This window comes from Oncorhynchus nerka, linkage group LG12 (assembly GCF_034236695.1).
Source record: "Oncorhynchus nerka isolate Pitt River linkage group LG12, Oner_Uvic_2.0, whole genome shotgun sequence".
NCBI lineage: Eukaryota > Metazoa > Chordata > Actinopteri > Salmoniformes > Salmonidae > Oncorhynchus > Oncorhynchus nerka.
This window is the reverse complement of record NC_088407.1, coordinates 55,694,129-55,712,320: the sequence shown is the minus strand read 5'-3', so window position 1 is coordinate 55,712,320 and position 18,192 is coordinate 55,694,129. Positions and strand designations below refer to the sequence as shown.

At 48.9% G+C, this 18,192-nt stretch overlaps 1 protein-coding gene across 2 annotated transcripts in view; it reads left to right on the top strand.

Moving 5' to 3' along the window:
• Positions 1-18,192, top strand: part of LOC115138389 (rho guanine nucleotide exchange factor TIAM2-like) — a 116,368-nt gene that overhangs the window by 80,075 nt on the left and 18,101 nt on the right. For both annotated transcript variants that reach the window (XM_029675201.2, XM_029675200.2), the window contains 2 exons: positions 8,297-8,482; positions 18,082-18,150. In XM_029675201.2, the coding sequence (XP_029531061.2) occupies positions 8,297-8,482; positions 18,082-18,150 (255 nt within the window). The remainder of the gene's footprint in view (positions 1-8,296; positions 8,483-18,081; positions 18,151-18,192) is intronic.

Here is an 18,192-nt window from a genome sequence, read left to right as displayed (position 1 = left end):
GCTGGCAATGGCGTGAAGTTGTTGTGCTACACATACCATTTGCCAACAGGCTGAGTAGAGTAAGCTCCTTAACTTCCTCCAACCCTTAACTAAGAGGGATTTGACAGTGCATAGAGCAGTAACCACATCCTTCCATTACTGTAGCCTCGCTCGCCGCCAATATCGAAAGTAGGCCTGTCCCATTTTTCCATATAGACACATCCTATGTGTTTTAATCACATGTAGCTCTATTCACTGAGCTTGTCTGATGCTTTAAGCACACTGTGTGATTCAATCATTTACACACACAAATGACTAGAGGTAGTCCGACCGCAATTTATTTGATTGTGCCGGGCCGGGCTCAGACTTGCTGCACTGTGTTAAAAAAAGAGAGTGAGTGACTGTGACTAGCACCCGTTGTCTCCCTCTCCTCCCTGCTGCAGCGAACCACCACACATCAACAGTGTGTATAGTGTTGTGTGCAGCAAACCACCACACATCAACAGTGTGTTGTCTCCCTCTCCTCCCTGCTGCAGCGACCACCACACATCAACAGTGTGTATAGTGTTGTCTCCCTCTCCTCCCTGCTGCAGCGAACCACCACACATCAACAGTGTGTATAGTGTTGTCTCCCTCTCCTCCCTGCTGCAGCAACCACCACACATCAACAGTGTGTATAGTGTTGTCTCCCTCTCCTCCCTGCTGCAGCGACCACCACACATCAACAGTGTGTATAGTGTTGTCTCCCTCTCCTCCCTGCTGCAGCGACCACCACACATCAACAGTGTGTATAGTGTTGTCTCCCTCTCCTCCCTGCTGCAGCGACCACCACACATCAACAGTGTGTATAGTGTTGTCTCCCTCTCCTCCCTGCTGCAGCGACCACCACACATCAACAGTGTGTATAGTGTTGTCTCCCTCTCCTCCCTGCTGCAGCGACCACCACACATCAACAGTGTGTATAGTGTTGTCTCCCTCTCCTCCCTGCTGCAGCGAACCACCACACATCAACAGTGTGTATAGTGTTGTCTCCCTCTCCTCCCTGCTGCAGCAACCACCACACATCAACAGTGTGTATAGTGTTGTCTCCCTCTCCTCCCTGCTGCAGCGACCACCACACATCAACAGTGTGTATAGTGTGGTCTCCCTCTCCTCCCTGCTGCAGCGACCACCACACATCAACAGTGTATAGTGTTGTCTCCCTCTCCTCCCTGCTGCAGCGACCACCACACATCAACAGTGTGTATAGTGTTGTCTCCCTCTCCTCCCAGCTGCAGCGACCACCACACATCAACAGTGTGTATAGTGTTGTCTCCCTCTCCTCCCAGCTGCAGCGACCACCACACATCAACAGTGTGTACAGGGCTGTCCGTGTTGCTGAAGCTGCAGCCATTTCTGTTGCACCATTGTTCTTGCGTACTATAACCATATACAATTTCAGTAGCACATGTCTTAGAGTGATGGACTGTGCCACCCCCACGGTCTCCACAATGGATCAGTCCACTCAGACAGGCGCCAATCAGACCAGTGTCTTGTACACCATGATTTGTTTTCTACTGCTCGACTAAAGAAATCTCAGTCAACCAACATCCTATCGACCAACCAAACAATCAACCACTAAATGGGGTCAGCCCTAATCCAATCACTTGGTTTGCCTCACCAATGATTTAGTGATTGTGGGAAATCCACAAATGGTCCTTACAGGAACTGACTGGGCAGCGTACTGTAAATAGCAGCGTGTATTTTGGGTGCTATACCCGTTAAGAAATCCGTTGCTCTGTTCTAGGCTAAGAATGTAAGAAGGGCGTTTTCATCACCTTTTTAAACTGTGTGAATGTGAGAGGTGAGACATGCTCTCCAGTTAATGCGTTATTACTACTCTCCTCTTTACATCTTTTGAACCACAACAGCCAGCAAAGACCAATGGACTCTAGAAAGACCTACAGCCTCATTAAACTTCTCCCACCTACTTATCTCCTCTTTGGGAAACTCCGACGTCCCCAGTCCCTCCTCCAGGACCTGCCTATTGGAGGGGGTGTAGTGGGTGGCGGTGATGATGACTAAGTCTATCAGTCACCATATGGCTGTGACTAGCCTAATAATCTGGGCTTATTGCTGGGAAGTTTCCCCAGCGTCTGGAGCGGCCCTAATGCAGAGAGACCGAGGGAGAAGAGGGATAGACCTATCGAGAGAGGCTTAAGAGGGCTCCCTGGAGGAGGAGAAGAAGAGGCGAGCTGGTGTGCATTGGAATGGCAGCCCTATACCATGGCTCAGGGCCGGGTGGAGGTTTGATTGCTGAGAGGAGGAGGGGGACGGTGGCGGAGGAGCAGGAGGAAGAGGCCAGGCCCTGCGTCTACCTCACCACCCTGATCCAGCTGTTCATCAGGGACCAGTCCCCAGCCCAGGCCCTGTGCTCCATGCTGGCCATGTGCTGGTTTTGGTCAGGTGGCTGTGAGGCCGAGGAGAAGGATCTGTTTCTGGGCTCGGCCCTGCTCACCCTCAGACAGCTGTTTAAAGACAGGCTGGACCTGCTGCTGGACGACATGGCTGGATGTGTGGCCTGTGAGAAACCTACAGTACCCGACCCACGCGCTGGACTCCTGGTAACCCAACACTGTCCTTTCTAGTTGTTTGGCCAGGGTTATTTTAGTTAGTATGTTTAGGACAGGTCACATAGTGTTAGTCGGCATCAATGTTTTTATGTGCTGACACGTCCCTGTTTGTCCAACCTGCCTCTACTAATGTTTCATTTAAGCAATACGGCCTGACATGGAAACCAAACCGGCTGCGCGTGTGCGCCATCATGTATAAATTAATTTTCCCCTACACCAAACGCGATCACGACACGCAGTTTAAAATATCAAAACAAACTCTGAACCAATTACATTAATTTGGGGACAGGTCAAAATGCATTAAATATTTATGTCAATTTAGCTAGCTAGCTTGCACTTGCTAGATAATTAGTCCTATTTAGCTAGCTTGCTGTTAGCTAATTTGTCCTGGGATATAACATTGAGTTGTTATTTTACCTGAAATGCACAAGGTCCTCTACTCTGACAATGAATCCACACACAAAACGGTCAACCGAATCGTTTCTAGTCATCTCTCCTCCTTCCAGGCCTTTTCATCTTTGAACTTATATGGTGATTGGTATCTAACCTTTCATAGTATTACCACAACAACCGGCAACACAGTTTGTCTTTCAATCTCCCACGTGGGTATAACCAATGAGATGGCACGTGGGTACCTGCTTCTATAAACCAATGAGGAGATGGGAGAGGCAGGACTTGCAGCGCGACTTCTATTTTAACCCTTGGCAACGCAGACGCTTGTTGGCGTGCAGGAGCAGTGTGGGTGCAATAATTGAATAACATAGATTTCTACATTTATTTTGCAACGCGAACGCGAGCGGTGTAGTCAGGGTATGGGGGGGTGTGGTATATGGCCAATATACCACGGCTAAGGGCTGTTCTTAGCCACGACGCAACACGGAGTGCCTGGATACAGCCCTTAGCCATGGTATATTGGCCATATACCACAAACTCCCGAGGTGCCGTGTTGCTATTATTAACTGGTTACCAACGTAATTAGAGCAGTACAAATAAAAGTTTTGTCATACCTGTGGTATACGGTCTGATATACCACGGCTGTCAGCCAATCAGCATTCAGGGCTCGAACCAACCAGTTTATAGTTAAGTATGTTGTATACAGTACATGTAGCAGCTCCCCATGGGAGAAATGGTCAATTCACTGTCATACTGCAGTAGATCTTGAGGGTGTGCTGCTACAACTGAGTCACTGTGTCACTCTTCTTACTCTCTAGTAGTATTTGTTGTACTCAGTCCACCGGTTGTCCAGCCTGTCTCTGGAGGGTTGACTTGGCTTTTCTTTTTTTATGCTTTTGCTTTATATCAGAGTCTGTCCTTTCCATAGCCTGATGTTCAGTCAGATGTTCTCAGACATCCCCTGTGGCAGGTTTCTGGACCAGCGGTAGGTAGTGTTTGCTATCACCCAGCTACATGTTCTGTCCAGGCACCAGGTCATGTGGCTAGGAGAAGGCTTACCCATCATTGACTGCTCCCGACTGCTTTCAATTGATTGGACCTGGTTTCATGTTGAGGGAAGTGGTTTGCTGCTATGCTACCGTTCCTCTGCTGTCATTTGATATTGATGTGATCTGGGGGGGGTGTAATGCTTTTTGTCTCACACCCCTATGGGGACTTATCATGAAACATGCACTCTGAAGTCTCCGACATTCTCTGAAGTATTCCACGCACTCTGAAGAACCGGTGGAATAATGTTTGTTTAGAATGAAAAAGAAAGCGTATAATGGGAATAGAAGACTGGGGCCCTCCCTCCCTGTTTGATTTATGAGAAACTCTCTTTATTTATTGAGCTTTAAAAAGCAGATGGCAACGTTGCACAATAGGCCTAACCTGAGGGATGAATCAGCCTCTGTTAGAGCCTTACTGTGGTGTGACAGGACACTCTCCTTTGAGCAATGGGCTGAGCCGGCCCGAGGGACACCCCATATTTTATCCCTGGCTTTATACTTTAGACTTTCCATTTGGGATTGTTTATTTTCTTAAAGAGAGTCTTTTGGCGCCGGGAGGATTCTTTTCTTTAATTTGAAAGCGATTCATCTCTTAAAGTAGGTTTAGCCTTCTGCTTTTAATTACTCTATTTTAATGTTTGGCAGAGATACGGGAGAGTGGACAGTATCCGGCGTCACTCCACTGTTTGACAGCTCTTGTTTCTCTTTGGGCGGGGTTTGTTTCTAACCTCACTGTATTTGCGTACTATTTGAATATGATGTCAGTGGAGGCCCTTTGACCTTGGATTAGGAGCCTCTTGGGTGTGTTTGGCTGCCACTGGGTGTATGAGGGAGCAGAAGAGAGGTTGTGTGTGTGTGTGTGTGTGTGTGTGTGTGTGTGTGTGTGAATGACACCTTGCCCGTGGGTGGAAAATACCAGACTGGATAATCGCACTGTTGGCACGTCAAGCAGGAGCGATAATCTCTCCACAAACGACTCCTCTTCACAAACCGCTCCTTCGGACATCTCCCATGTCAACACGTCTAGGACTTCACATGAACAATACCCAAATAAATATCAGCCAACTGTTTCCAGTGTTAAATGGTCAGTGAAGTTATCCACACACTTTCAGACATTCCGACACCTTTTTAAGACACACATTTGTGCTGCGTTCTGAGAATGCTGTTCACTTCAAGGGGTGGGGACGTAGTGGAATCTAATGTAATATGTTGCTTCTATACTGAGACCGTAGTTAGGCTAGTTAATTGTGTTGTTGTGTTGGAATGGTCTGCCCACACAGGCCTAAGCTTCCAGTCCTGGATTGGATTTGGAACAATCAGCTAGTTGTCACTCGGCTTTGTCTGCAAACAGCAGACCCAGCAGCAGGACACCCCTCAGTACGATGTTGTTTACCAGGAAGCATAGCTTCTTAACATAGGCTTGGACTCATGTTTTTATTGAAAAGCACCAACAATTGTTCATTCGAGGACCACCTCTGGCCTGTTGAACAGACACCTCTGTTCCTGACCGTGTGACAGTGCAACAGTGAGGCTTGCGGGCCAGAAGAGTCCTCATTGTGTTGATGTATTGAGAGGCCAGGCCTCAGGCCTGTGGCAGCATGACACTGACAGCCTGACCTCTGCATTATACCCTCTGGAAGCTGACAAGGGTCACGTGGACCAGAGATGGGGTGAGAGAGACCGACAGAAAGAAAAAGAGAGCGAGGGAGGAATTCCCCTCCGTTCGCACTGTCCGCTCGGTCCGGCCGTCTGATTGATAGATATGCAGATTGGTGCGGGCAGCAGTTTTTAGTCAAATGCCTACGCTCACAGAACCTCTAGACTCAGGATCAATGGCTAGCTCCCATCAAATGGCCCCTGGCCCCTGGAGAGTGAGGTGTTCTGTAGACTGAGGCTACTCCTGGCCTGGTGGAGGAGGAGGAGGAGGAGGAGGAAGACGACGTGACAGACAGGGGGGTTCAGTCACTAATGAGGAAGAGGCGGAGTGTGGGAATACTGAACGTGAGGATCTGATTAGGACTATCTAGTACTGTCCAGTCAAGAACAACTAATTGCCATTTTAGTGGTCAGGTCCAGTCCAGCCGTGATGCCAGCGTGCAGGTCAGGTAGGCTGCATAGGAAAGGCTGTAACCTGGCCTGTAGGACCCAGAGACAGGCCACAGCAGCCTGGAGGCTCCTCTACAGACTACTCTTCATGGTGAGTAGGACAGAGAGGGACGAGAGGCTTTTGCCATGGAAGTAGAAATGACCATCCAAATAGGGAAGGACAGCATTAGTGGGGTTTAGCCTTTCACTGTCTAGTTGTTGAAGTGTGGCGATGGGTATCAACCTCGGGCTCAACATGTTTTAGGGCTGTAGGTGTTGTGACAGAGAGGTTAAACCTATTCCTCATGGGGTGAGGGAGACGTCTGGCTTTACAACAGGGAGAGCAGATGGGCTAATTGGCAGGATAGGATTTAGATAATTCTTCTTAGAATCCCCACAGGCTTCATGGTTGTTTAATCAGAAGAAAACAGTCAGTTCCCTGTGTTGTGTAAGTGGGCTTTAGTATAAGCGCTAAAACTGTGAGAGGAGCCCAGATGTAGCAGGAGCTGTCAAGCGTAAGCAGAATAGGGAGGGAGAGTTGAGACTAGCGCTGTCGGATGTGCTTGTCCATTCTCCGGGTGCATTGCTGCCTCCCGCTCCCCCTCTTTGGGTTAGCCGTCAGGCGTTCGGCTCAGACTTGGTCAGATTGTTGTGTGAGACAGGGAGACTTCCGAGTCATACCCCCCACCCTAGTCGTTCTCACAGGTCGCCCGTATTAAGTTGCTGAAAAGTCATGCTGCGAGAATGGGAGAATCCTTCTGTGTGTGTGCGCCTGTGAGTGTGGCATCAGAAACAAACGTTATCTGTCTGTGTGAGGCTAGTTTGCCTCTGAAGCTGCCGCAGGGTATCTGATTAATATGTCAACAAGTTATCCTTCAGCCAGTCTCATAGCCTTTTCAGCTGCAATATGGAGAAGCTTTGGTCTGTGTTAGTGTGTGGGTGAAACATATTCACTACATTCAGTGTGTGTGTCTGTGGATGCCGATGCTTGCCCTGCGTCTGTTCTTTTGTGTATCTACAGTGTACAGCCTTCAGTGTGTTAACACAGTGGGTCAGCTTAATTATCCTAGCTCACGCGGAGACCCAGAGCTGCTGGCTGGGTGGTCGTGTCTAGAGGCCAGCCAAGCCTAGCCTGAATCCCATTCCCCTCAGTGGGGGCCTGAGCCACCAGCCCCCTGCCCCAAGACCCCTGCCATAGCCATGCTGCTCCCACAGTGCTGCCTAGTGCTGTCCTCTCTACAGATTAGTATGGAGGCTGCTTTGGCACCCTCCCGAGTAACCATGCTATAATTAAGCAATAAGGCCCAGGGTGAGCGTGTGTGTGTGTGTGTGTGTGTGTGTGTGTGTGTTATATGACCATTATACCACGGCTAAGAGCTGTTCTTTTGCATGACACAATGCGGAGTGCCTGGATACAGCCCTTAGCCGTGGTATATCGGCCAACGACCTCAAACCCCCGAGGGAGCCTTATTGCTATTATAAACCGGGTACTAATGTAATTAGAACAGTAAAAGCAATTGTTTTGTCATACCCATAGTAAACAGTCTGATATACCACAACTTTCAGCCAATCAGCATTCAGGGCTCAAACCACCCGGTTTCTAATTACCTGATGAACTACTGGCTTAGCTTAATAGAGGACTTGATTTGTCCCCTGTCTCTATGGTATAGGCCACACTGGGTTTTAGACACTATCTGGGTTCTGCTGGGTTGTTTTACTGTGAGGGCTGTTAATCGATTTGGTTTGTGTGTGTGTGAATGTATCTGCGCTGTTGCTGTGCAATATTGATGGTGACAGGCAGGGTATTTTCTGAGAATTGTTTGTGTAACAATCAGCGTCTCTCTCACTCAAAAACGCATTCTCCTGCAGTGTCTCTATGCACACTCACTGGACTCACACACACACACACACACGGCGCAATAGGTCTGAGTAGAGGTTTTGCAGGGCATGTTGGCAGCTCCTCTGCAGTGGAGAGCAGCCTGTGAGTACTGGAAACATAGAGCTACAGGAGCCGATGACAGCTCTGTCTGATACCGTATTACTGTGCTGATTGATGGGGATATTGTTTTTTGATTGATGTATTAACAAAAGTCCTTGTGATCCTAATAAGCTTTGTGTCTACATGTTACTGTTCTCCTGTGGTCCCTAACCACTCTGTTTCTCTATCGCCCCCTGCAGAGCGTTGAGACGCTGTACCACACCTTCCAAGAGGGCTCCGGGGGCCTGATGGAGGGCCACAAAGATCCCCCGAACCCAGAGGCCGAGCCCACCCTGCTCAGAACCTGCCCCCGACACATGAGCTCCACCGAGAGGCTCAGCAAGGTCATCCAGGAGCTGGTGGACACAGAGAAGTCCTACGTCAAGGTCATTCTTTTTTCTAGTTCTTGAAGATAATGGCCAATTTCCCAATTCAGTCTATTTAGTTGAGCCAGGATAAAGAGACAGGGCATAGGAAATCAAAGCCACTGAAGAGTAACAAGACATGATCTATTTCTGTGGTGTCATGGGGAGTAACAAAGAAGGCCCTACCTACCGCACAGCAGTAGCCTGTTTCATTATGCTCTACAGTACATAGGCTCATCATTCAGAGGCCCTGTACAGCTCAACTTTCCATCTCACCCCTTTTCTCAGAGCACATTAAGGACCTCCTCTCATGATCTCCACCTCGTCTGTCTTCATTTGTGTCAGTCGGCTGATTATCCTAGAACCCTCTCTTTCTCTCTCTCTCTCTCCCCTCTCTCCCTCTCTCTCTACCCCCTCTTTCTCAATTCAAGGCTTTATTGGCATGGGAAACATATGTTAACATTGCCAAAGCAAGCGAAGTAGATAATATACAAAAGTGAAATAAACCATCAAAATGAACAGTAAACATTACACAAGTTCCAAAAGAATAAAGACATTACAAATGTCATATTATGTATATATACTGTGTTGTAACGACATGCAAATGGTTAAAGTACAAAAGAGAAAATAAATCAACATAAATATGGGTTGTATTTACAGTGGTGTTTGTTCTTCACTGGTTGCCCTTCTTCACTGGTTACCCTTCTTCACTGGTTACCCTTCTTCACTGGTTGCCCTTCTTCACTGGTTACCCTTCTTCACTGGTTACCCTTCTTCACTGGTTACCCATTCTGCTCTGCATGCATTATTTGGTGTTTTACGTACACAGAGGATATTTTTGCAGAATTCTGCATGCAGAGTCTCAATTTGGTGTTTGTCCCATTTTGTGAAGTCTTGGTTGGTGAGCGGACCCCCAGACCTCACAACCATAAATGGCAATGGGTTCTATAACTGATTCAAGTATTTTTAGCCAGATCCTAATTGGTATGTCGAATTTTATTTTCCTTTTGATGGTATAGAAGGCCCTTCTTGTCTCTCAGATCGTTCACAGCTTTGTGGACGTTACCTGTGGCGCTGATGTTTAGGCTAAGTTATGTATAGTTTTTGTGTGCTCTAGGGCAACAGTGTCTAGATGGAATTTGTATTTGTGGTCCTGGCGACTGGACCTTTTTTGGAGCACCATTATTTTGGTCTTACTGAGATTTACTGTCAGGGCCCAGGTCTGTCAGGGCCCAGGTCTGTCAGGGCCCAGGTCTGGCAGAATCTGTGCAGAAGATCTAGGTGTTGCTGTAAGCCATCCTTGATTGGGGACAGAAGCACCAGATCATCAGCAAACAGTAGACATTTGACTTCAGATTCTAGTAGGGTGAGGCCGGGTGCTGCAGACTGTTCTAGTGCCTTCGCCAATTCGTTGATATGTATGATGAAGAGCGTGGGGCTTAAGCTGCATCCCTGTCTCATCCCAAGGCGAGTCTGCTGTTAATGATAATGCAGAGAATTGTCCAAAGGTTGCTGTTGACGCATATCCCACGATAGTTATTGGTTTCAAATTTGTCTCCACTTTTGTGGATTGGGGTAATCAGTCCTTGGTTCCAAATATCAGGGAAGATGCCAGAGCTAAGGATAATGTTAAAGAGTTTTAGTATAGCCAATTGGAATTTGTTGTCTGTATATTTTATATTTTAATTGAGGATACCATCAACACCACAGGCCTTTTTGGATTGGAGGGTTTTTATTTTGTCCTGTAGTTCATTCAAGATAATTGGAGAATCCAGTGGTTTCTGGTAGTCTTTAATAGTTGATTCGCAGATTTGTATTTGATCATGTATATGGTTTTGATGTTTGTTCTTTGTTATAGGGCCACAAAGATTAGAGAAGTGGTTTACCCATATCTCCATTTTGGATAGGTAATTCTTCATGTTTGTTTAGTGTTTTTAAATTTTCGCAGAAGTGGTTAGCTCTCTCTCTCTCTCTACCCTATAGCCCGTGTCTCTCTCTCTTTCTCTACCCTATAGCCCGTGTCTCTCTCTCTCTCTCTCTCTCTCTACCCTATAGCCCGTGTCTCTCTCTCTCTCTCTCTCTCTCTCTCTCTACCCTATAGCCCGTGTCTCTCTCTCTCTCTCTCTACCCTATAGCCCGTGTCTCTCTCTCTCTTTCTCTCTCTCTCTCTACCCTATAGCCCGTGTCTCTCTCTCTCTCTCTCTCTACCATATAGCCCGTGTCTCTCTCTCTCTCTCTCTACCCTATAGCCCGTCTCTCTCTCTCTCTCTCTCTCTCTCTCTCTCTCTCTCTCTCTACCCTATAGCCCTCTCTCTCTCTACCCTATAGCCCGTCTCTCTCTCTCTCTCTCTCTCTCTCTCTCTCTCTCTACCCTATAGCCCGTGTCTCTCTCTCTCTCTCTCTCTCTAGCTCTCTCTCTCTCTCTACCCTATAGCCCATTTCTCTCTCTCTCTACCCTATAGCCCGTGTCTCTCTCTCTCTCTCTCTCTCTCTCTACCCTATAGCCCATCTCTCTCTCTCTCTCTCTCTCTCTCTCTACCCTATAGCCCATTTCTCTCTCTCTCTACCCTATAGCCTATAGCCTGTGTCTCTCTCTCTCTCTCTCTCTACCCTATAGCCCGTGTCTCTCTCTCTCTCTACCCTATAGCCCGTACCCTATAGCCCGTGTCTCTCTCTCTCTCTCTCTACCCTATAGCCCGTGTCTCTCTCTCTCTCTCTCTCTACCCTATAGCCCGTGTCTCTCTCTCTCTCTCTCTCTACCCTACCTATAGCCCGTCTCTCTCTCTCTCTACCCTATAGCCCGTGTCTCTCTCTCTCTCTCTACCCTATAGCCCGTGTCTCTCTCTCTCTCTCTCTACCCTATAGCCCATGTCTCTCTCTCTCTCTCTACCCTATAGCCCGTGTCTCTCTCTCTCTCTCTACCCTATATAGCCCGTGTCTCTCTCTCTCTCTCTCTCTCTCTACCCTATAGCCCGTGTCTCTCTCTCTCTTTCTCTCTCTCTCTACCCTATAGCCCGTGTCTCTCTCTCTCTCTCTCTCTACCTATAGCCCGTGTCTCTCTCTCTCTCTCTCTCTACCCATATATAGCCCGTGTCTCTCTCTCTCTCTCTCTCTACCCTATAGCCCGTCTCTCTCTCTCTCTCTCTCTACCCTATAGCCCGTGTCTCTCTCTCTCTCTCTCTACCCTATAGCCCTCTCTCTCTCTCTCTACCCTATAGCCCGTCTCTCTCTCTCCTCTACCCTATAGCCCGTGTCTCTCTCTCTCTCTCTCTACCCTATAGCCCGTGGTTCTCTCTCTCTCTCTCTCTACCCTATAGCCCGTGTCTCTCTCTCTCTCTCTACCCTATAGCCCGTGTCTCTCTCTCTCTCTACCCTATAGCCCGTGTCTCTCTCTCTCTCTACCCTATAGCCCGTGTCTCTCTCTCTCTCTCTCTACCCTATAGCCCGTGTCTCTCTCTACCCTATAGCCTGTGGTCTCTCTCTCTACCCTATAGCCCGTGTCTCTCTCTCTCTCTCTACCCTATAGCCCGTGTCTCTCTCTCTCTCTCTCTACCCTATAGCCCGTGTCTCTCTCTCTCTCTCTCTACCCTATAGCCCGTGTCTCTCTCTCTCTCTACCCTATAGCCCGTGTCTCTCTCTCTCTACCCTAGCCCTATAGCCCGTGTCTCTCTCTCTCTCTCTACCCTATAGCCCGTGTCTCTCTCTCTCTCTTAGCCCCGTCTCTCTCTCTCTCTCTCTCTATTATCTCTCTCTCTCTCTACCCTATAGCCCGTCTCTCTCTCTCTCTCTCTCTACCTATAGCCCGTGTCTCTCTCTCTCTCTCTCTCTCTCTGTCTCTCTCTCTCTCTCTCTCTACCCTATAGCCCGTGTCTCTCTCTCTCTCTCTCTACCCTATAGCCCGTGTCTCTCTCTCTCTCTCTCTCTCTCTACCCTATAGCCCGTGTCTCTCTCTCTCTCTACCTCTATAGCCCGTCTCTCTCTCTCTCTCTCTCTACCCTATAGCCCTCTCTCTCTCTCTCTCTACCCTATAGCCCGTGTCTCTCTCTCTCTCTCTCTACCCTATAGCCCGTGTCTCTCTCTCTCTCTCTCTACCCTATAGCCCGTGTCTCTCTCTCTCTCTCTCTCTCTCTCTCTCTCTCTACCCTATAGCCCGTGTCTCTCTCTCTCTCTCTACCCTATAGCCCGTGTCTCTCTCTCTCTCTCTCTCTCTCTCTCTACCCTATAGCCCGTGTCTCTCTCTCTCTACCCTATAGCCCGTGTCTCTCTCTCTCTCTCTCTACCCTATAGCCCGTGTCTCTCTCTCTCTCTCTACCCTAGCCCTCTCTACCCTATAGCCCTCTCTCTCTACCCTATAGCCCGTGTCTCTCTCTCTCTCTCTACCCTATAGCCCGTGTGTCTCTCTCTCTCTCTCTACCCTATAGCCCGTGTCTCTCTCTCTCTCTCTCTACCCTATAGCCCGTGTCTAGCCTGTGTCTCTCTCTCTCTCTCTACCCTATAGCCCGTGTCTCTCTCTCTCTCTCTCTCTACCCTATAGCCCGTCTCTCTCTCTCTCTCTACCCTATAGCCCGTCTCTCTCTCTCTCCTATAGCCCGTGTCTCTCTCTCTCTCTCTACCCTATAGCCCGTGTCTCTCTCTCTCTCTCTACCCTATAGCCCGTGTCTCTCTCTCTCTCTCTACCCTATAGCCCGTGTCTCTCTCTCTCTCTACCCTATAGCCCGTGTCTCTCTCTCTCTCTCTCTCTACCCTATAGCCCGTGTCTCTCTCTCTCTCTCTACCCTATACCCTATAGCCCGTGTCTCTCTCTCCTACCCTATAGCCCTCTCTCTCTCTCTCTCTCTACCCTATCTCTCTCTACCCTAGCCCGTCTCTCTCTCTCTCTCTCTGTCTCTCTCTCTCTCTCTCTCTAGCCCGTGTCTCTCTCTCTCTACCCTAGCCCTCTCTCTCTCTCTACCCTATAGCCCGTGTCTCTCTCTCTCTCTCTCTACCCTATAGCCCGTGTCTCTCTCTCTCTCTACCCTATAGCCCTCTCTCTCTCTCTACCCTATAGCCCGTGTCTCTCTCTCTCTCTCTCTCTCTCTATAGCCCGTGTCTCTCTCTCTCTCTCTCTCTCTCTCTACCCTATAGCCCGTGTCTCTCTCTCTCTCTCTACCCTATAGCCCGTGTCTCTCTCTGTCTCTCTCTCTCTCTCTCTACCCTATAGCCCGTGTCTCTCTCTCTCTCTCTCTCTCTCTCTCTCTACCCTATAGCCCGTGTCTCTCTCTCTCTCCCCTATAGCCCGTGTCTCTCTCTCTCTCTACCCTATAGCCCGTGTCTCTCTCTCTCTCTACCCTATAGCCTGTGTCTCTCTCTCTCTCTACCCTATAGCCCGTGTCTCTCTCTCTCTCTACCCTATAGCCCGTGTCTCTCTCTCTCTCTCTACCCTATAGCCCGTGTCTCTCTCTCTCTCTACCCTATAGCCCGTGTCTCTCTCTCTCTCTCTCTCTCTCTCTCTACCCTATAGCCCGTGTCTATCTCTCTCTCTCTCTCTCTCTCTACCCTATAGCCCGTGTCTCTCTCTCTCTACCCTATAGCCCGTGTCTCTCTCTCTCTCTCTCTACCCTATAGCCCGTGTCTCTCTCTCTCTCTCTCTACCCTATAGCCCGTGTCTCTCTCTCTCTACCCTATAGCCCGTGTCTCTCTCTCTCTCTCTACCCTATAGCCCGTGTCTCTCTCTCTCTCTCTCTCTACCCTATAGCCCTACCCCTATAGTCTCTCTCTCTCTCTACCCTATAGCCCGTGTCTCTCTCTCTCTACCCTATAGCCCGTGTCTCTCTCTCTCTCTCTATAGCCCATGTCTCTCTACCCTATAGCCCGTGTCTCTCTCTCTCTCTCTCTACCCTATAGCCCGTGTCTCTCTCTCTCTCTCTACCCTATCTCTCTCTCTCTCTACCCTATAGCCCGTGTCTCTCTCTCTCTCTCTACCCTATAGCCCGTGTCTCTCTCTCTCTCTCTCTACCCTATAGCCCTCTCTCTCTCTCTACCCTATCGTGTCTCTCTCTCTCTCTACCCTATAGCCCGTGTCTCTCTCTCTCTCTACCCTATAGCCCGTGTCTCTCTCTCTCTCTCTACCCTATAGCCCGTGTCTCTCTCTCTCTCTCTCTACCCTATAGCCCGTGTCTCTCTCTCTCTCTCTCTACCTCTCTACCCTATAGCCCGTCTCTCTCTCTCTCTACCCTATAGCCCGTGTCTCTCTCTCTCTCTCTCTCTCTCTCTACCCTATAGCCCGTGTCTCTCTCTCTCTCTCTCCCTCTCTCCCTGTCTCTCTCTCTCTCTCTCTACCCTATAGCCCTATAGCCCTGTGTCTCTCTCTCTCTCTACCCTATAGCCCGTCTCTCTCTCTCTCTCTCGTCTCTCTCTCTCTCTCTCTACCCTATAGCCCGTGTCTCTCTCTCTCTCTCTCTACCCTATAGCCCGTGTCTCTCTCTCTCTCTACCCTATAGCCCGTGTCTCTCTCTCTCTAGCCCGTGTCTCTCTCTACCCTATCTCTCTCTACCCTATAGCCCGTGTCTCTCTCTCTCTCTACCCTATAGCCCGTGTCTCTCTCTCTCTCTCTCTACCCTATAGCCCGTCTCTCTCTCTACCCTATAGCCCGTGTCTCTCTCTCTCTCTCTACCCTATAGCCCGTGTCTCTCTCTCTCTCTCTCTCTCTACCCTATAGCCCGTGTCTCTCTCTCTCTCTACCCTATAGCCTGTGTCTCTCTCTCTCTCTCTACCCTATAGCCCGTGTCTCTCTCTCTCTCTCTACCCTATAGCCCGTGTCTCTCTCTCTCTCTCTACCCTATAGCCCGTGTCTCTCTCTCTCTCTCTCTCTACCCTATAGCCCGTGTCTCTCTCTCTCTCTCTCTACCCTATAGCCCGTGTCTCTCTCTCTCTCTCTCTCTACCCTATAGCCTGTCTCTCTCTCTCTCTCTACCCTATAGCCCGTGTCTCTCTCTCTCTACCCTATAGCCCGTGTCTCTCTCTCTCTCTCTCTCTCTACCCTATAGCCCGTCTCTCTACCCTAGCCCTCTCTCTCTCTCTACCCTATAGCCCGTGTCTCTCTCTCTCTACCCTATAGCCCGTGTCTCTACCCTATAGCCTGTGTCTCTCTCTCTCTCTCTACCCTATAGCCTGTGTCTCTCTCTCTCTACCCTATAGCCCGTGTCTCTCTCTCTCTACCCTATAGCCCGTGTCTCTCTCTCTCTCTCTCTCTACCCTATAGCCCGTGTCTCTCTCTCTCTCTCTCTCTACCCTATAGCCCGTGTCTCTCTCTCTCTCTCTCTCTACCCTATAGCCCTGTGTCTCTCTCTCTCTCACCCTATAGCCCGTGTCTCTCTCTCTCTCTCTCTACCCTATAGCCCGTGTCTCTCTCTCTCTCTCTCTCTCTACCCTATAGCCCGTGTCTCTCTCTAGCCCTGTCTCTCTCTCTCTACCCTATAGCCCGTGTCTCTCTCTCTCTCTCTACCCTATAGCCCGTGTCTCTCTCTCTCTCTCTCTCTCTACCCTATAGCCCGTGTCTCTATAGCCCTCTCTCTCTCTCTCTACCCTATAGCCCGTGTCTCTCTCTCTCTCTCTACCCTATAGCCCGTGTCTCTCTCTCTCTCTACCCTATAGCCCGTGTCTCTCTCTCTACCCTATCGTGTCTCTCTCTCTACCCTATAGCCCGTGTCTCTCTCTCTACCCTACCCTATAGCCCGTCTCTCTCTCTCTCTACCCTATAGCCCGTGTCTCTCTCTCTCTCTCTCTCTCTCTACCCTATAGCCTGTGTCTCTCTCTCTCTCTCTACCCTATAGCCCGTGTCTCTCTCTCTCTCTCTACCCCTATAGCGTGTCTCTCTCCGTCTCTCTCTCTACCCTCTCTCTCTCTCTCTCTACCCTATAGCCCGTGTCTCTCTCTCTCTCTCTCTCTCTCTCTCTCTCTCTCTACCCTATAGCCCGTGTCTCTCTCTCTCTCTCTCTCTCTCCTACCCTATAGCCGTGTCTCTCTCTCTCTCCTACCCTATAGCCTGTCTACCCTATCTCTCTCTCTCTCTACCCTATAGCCCGTGTCTCTCTCTCTCTCTCTCTCTCTCTCTCTCTACCCTATAGCCCGTGTCTCTCTCTCTCTCTCTCTCTCTCTCTCTCTCTCTCTCTCTCTCCCTATAGCCCGTGTCTCTCTCTCTCTCTCTACCCTATAGCCCGTCTCTCTCTCTCTCTCTCTCTCTACCCTATAGCCCGTGTCTCTCCCTCTCTCTCTACCCTATAGCCCGTGTCTCTCTCCCTCTCTCTCTACCCTATAGCCCGTGTCTCTCTCTCTCTCTCTCTACCCTATAGCCCGTGTCTCTCTCTCTCTACCCTATAGCCCGTGTCTCTCTCTCTCTCTACCCTATAGCCCGTGTCTCTACCCTTTCAATAACATTTCAATTCAATTCAAAGGGCTTTATTGGCATAGGAAACATGTTTACATTGCCAAAGCAAGTGAAATAGGAAATAAACAAGGGAATTTAACAATCAAAAATGAACATTACACTCACTTTCTTTTTACGAATATAGACATTTCAAATGTTATATTATTTGAACAGTGTTGTAACAATGTGAAAATAGTTGAAGTATTAAAGGGAAAGCAAATAAACAGATAAATATAGGTTGTATTTACGTGCAATGGTGTTTGTGCTCCTCTGGTTGTCCTTTTCTTGTGGCAACAGGTCACAAATCTTGCAGCTGTGGTGGCACACTGTGATACTTCACCAAAAATATATGGGAGTTTATCAAGATTGGATTTGTTTTCAAATTCTTTGTGGATCTGTGTAATCTAAGGGAAATATCTCTCTCTGGTCATACATTTGGCAGGAGGTTAGGACGTGCAGCTCGGTTTTGTGGGCAGTGTGCACATAGGCAGACCTGGCTTTCAAGAGAAGACCGGCTATGGCGGCCATTCTCAATAGCAAGGCTATGCTCATGCTGAGTCTGTACATAGTCAAAGCTTTCCTTAATTTTGCGTCGGTCACAGTGGTCAGGAATTCTTTCACTGTGTACTCTCTTTTTAGGGCCAAATAGCATTCCATTATAGTCCTTCTGTTCATAGTTTGCTCTGTTTTTTTGTTAATTCTTTCCAATGTGTCAAGTAATTATCATTTTTGTTTTCTCATTATCTCTCTCTCTAGTCTCTACGTTATCTCTCGCTCTCTCTCTCTCTACCCTATCTTTCTCTCTCTCTCTCTACCCTATCGCTCTCCCTCTCAATAACTTTATCTCTCTGAGCGGTGGGTGGGGGATTTGTAGGCGGGAGGGAATGGCTTCCCAACGTCCTCTGCTGCGGCTGAAACCATCTGTCTGTGATGTGCTGCGTTGGCTGGGCAGCGGAGGCCATAAATCAGCCTAATGAGTATATCTCTAGTGACGCCCTGATGGGCCGCAGCCCCATTAAAACACAGGGAGGGAGAAAGACAGAGAGGAAGATGAAGGGAAAGATAACGGAGTAGTTTTGGGCGGTTGGAGTAACTGTTGATACTGATACCACCCTATGATGCACTGGTGGTGTACTGTATGTGTCATGAGATTGGCATTGGTGTTGGTGTTGTCGGATTCACTAACCCACCTCTTGTCTGTCTTTTCTTCCTACAGGACCTGAGTTGCCTCTTTGAGATCTACCTGAAGCCCTTGCAGAATGAGACCTTCCTCACTCTGGATGAGGTATTTAAAAATAATAATAATATTTAACCTTTATTTAACTAG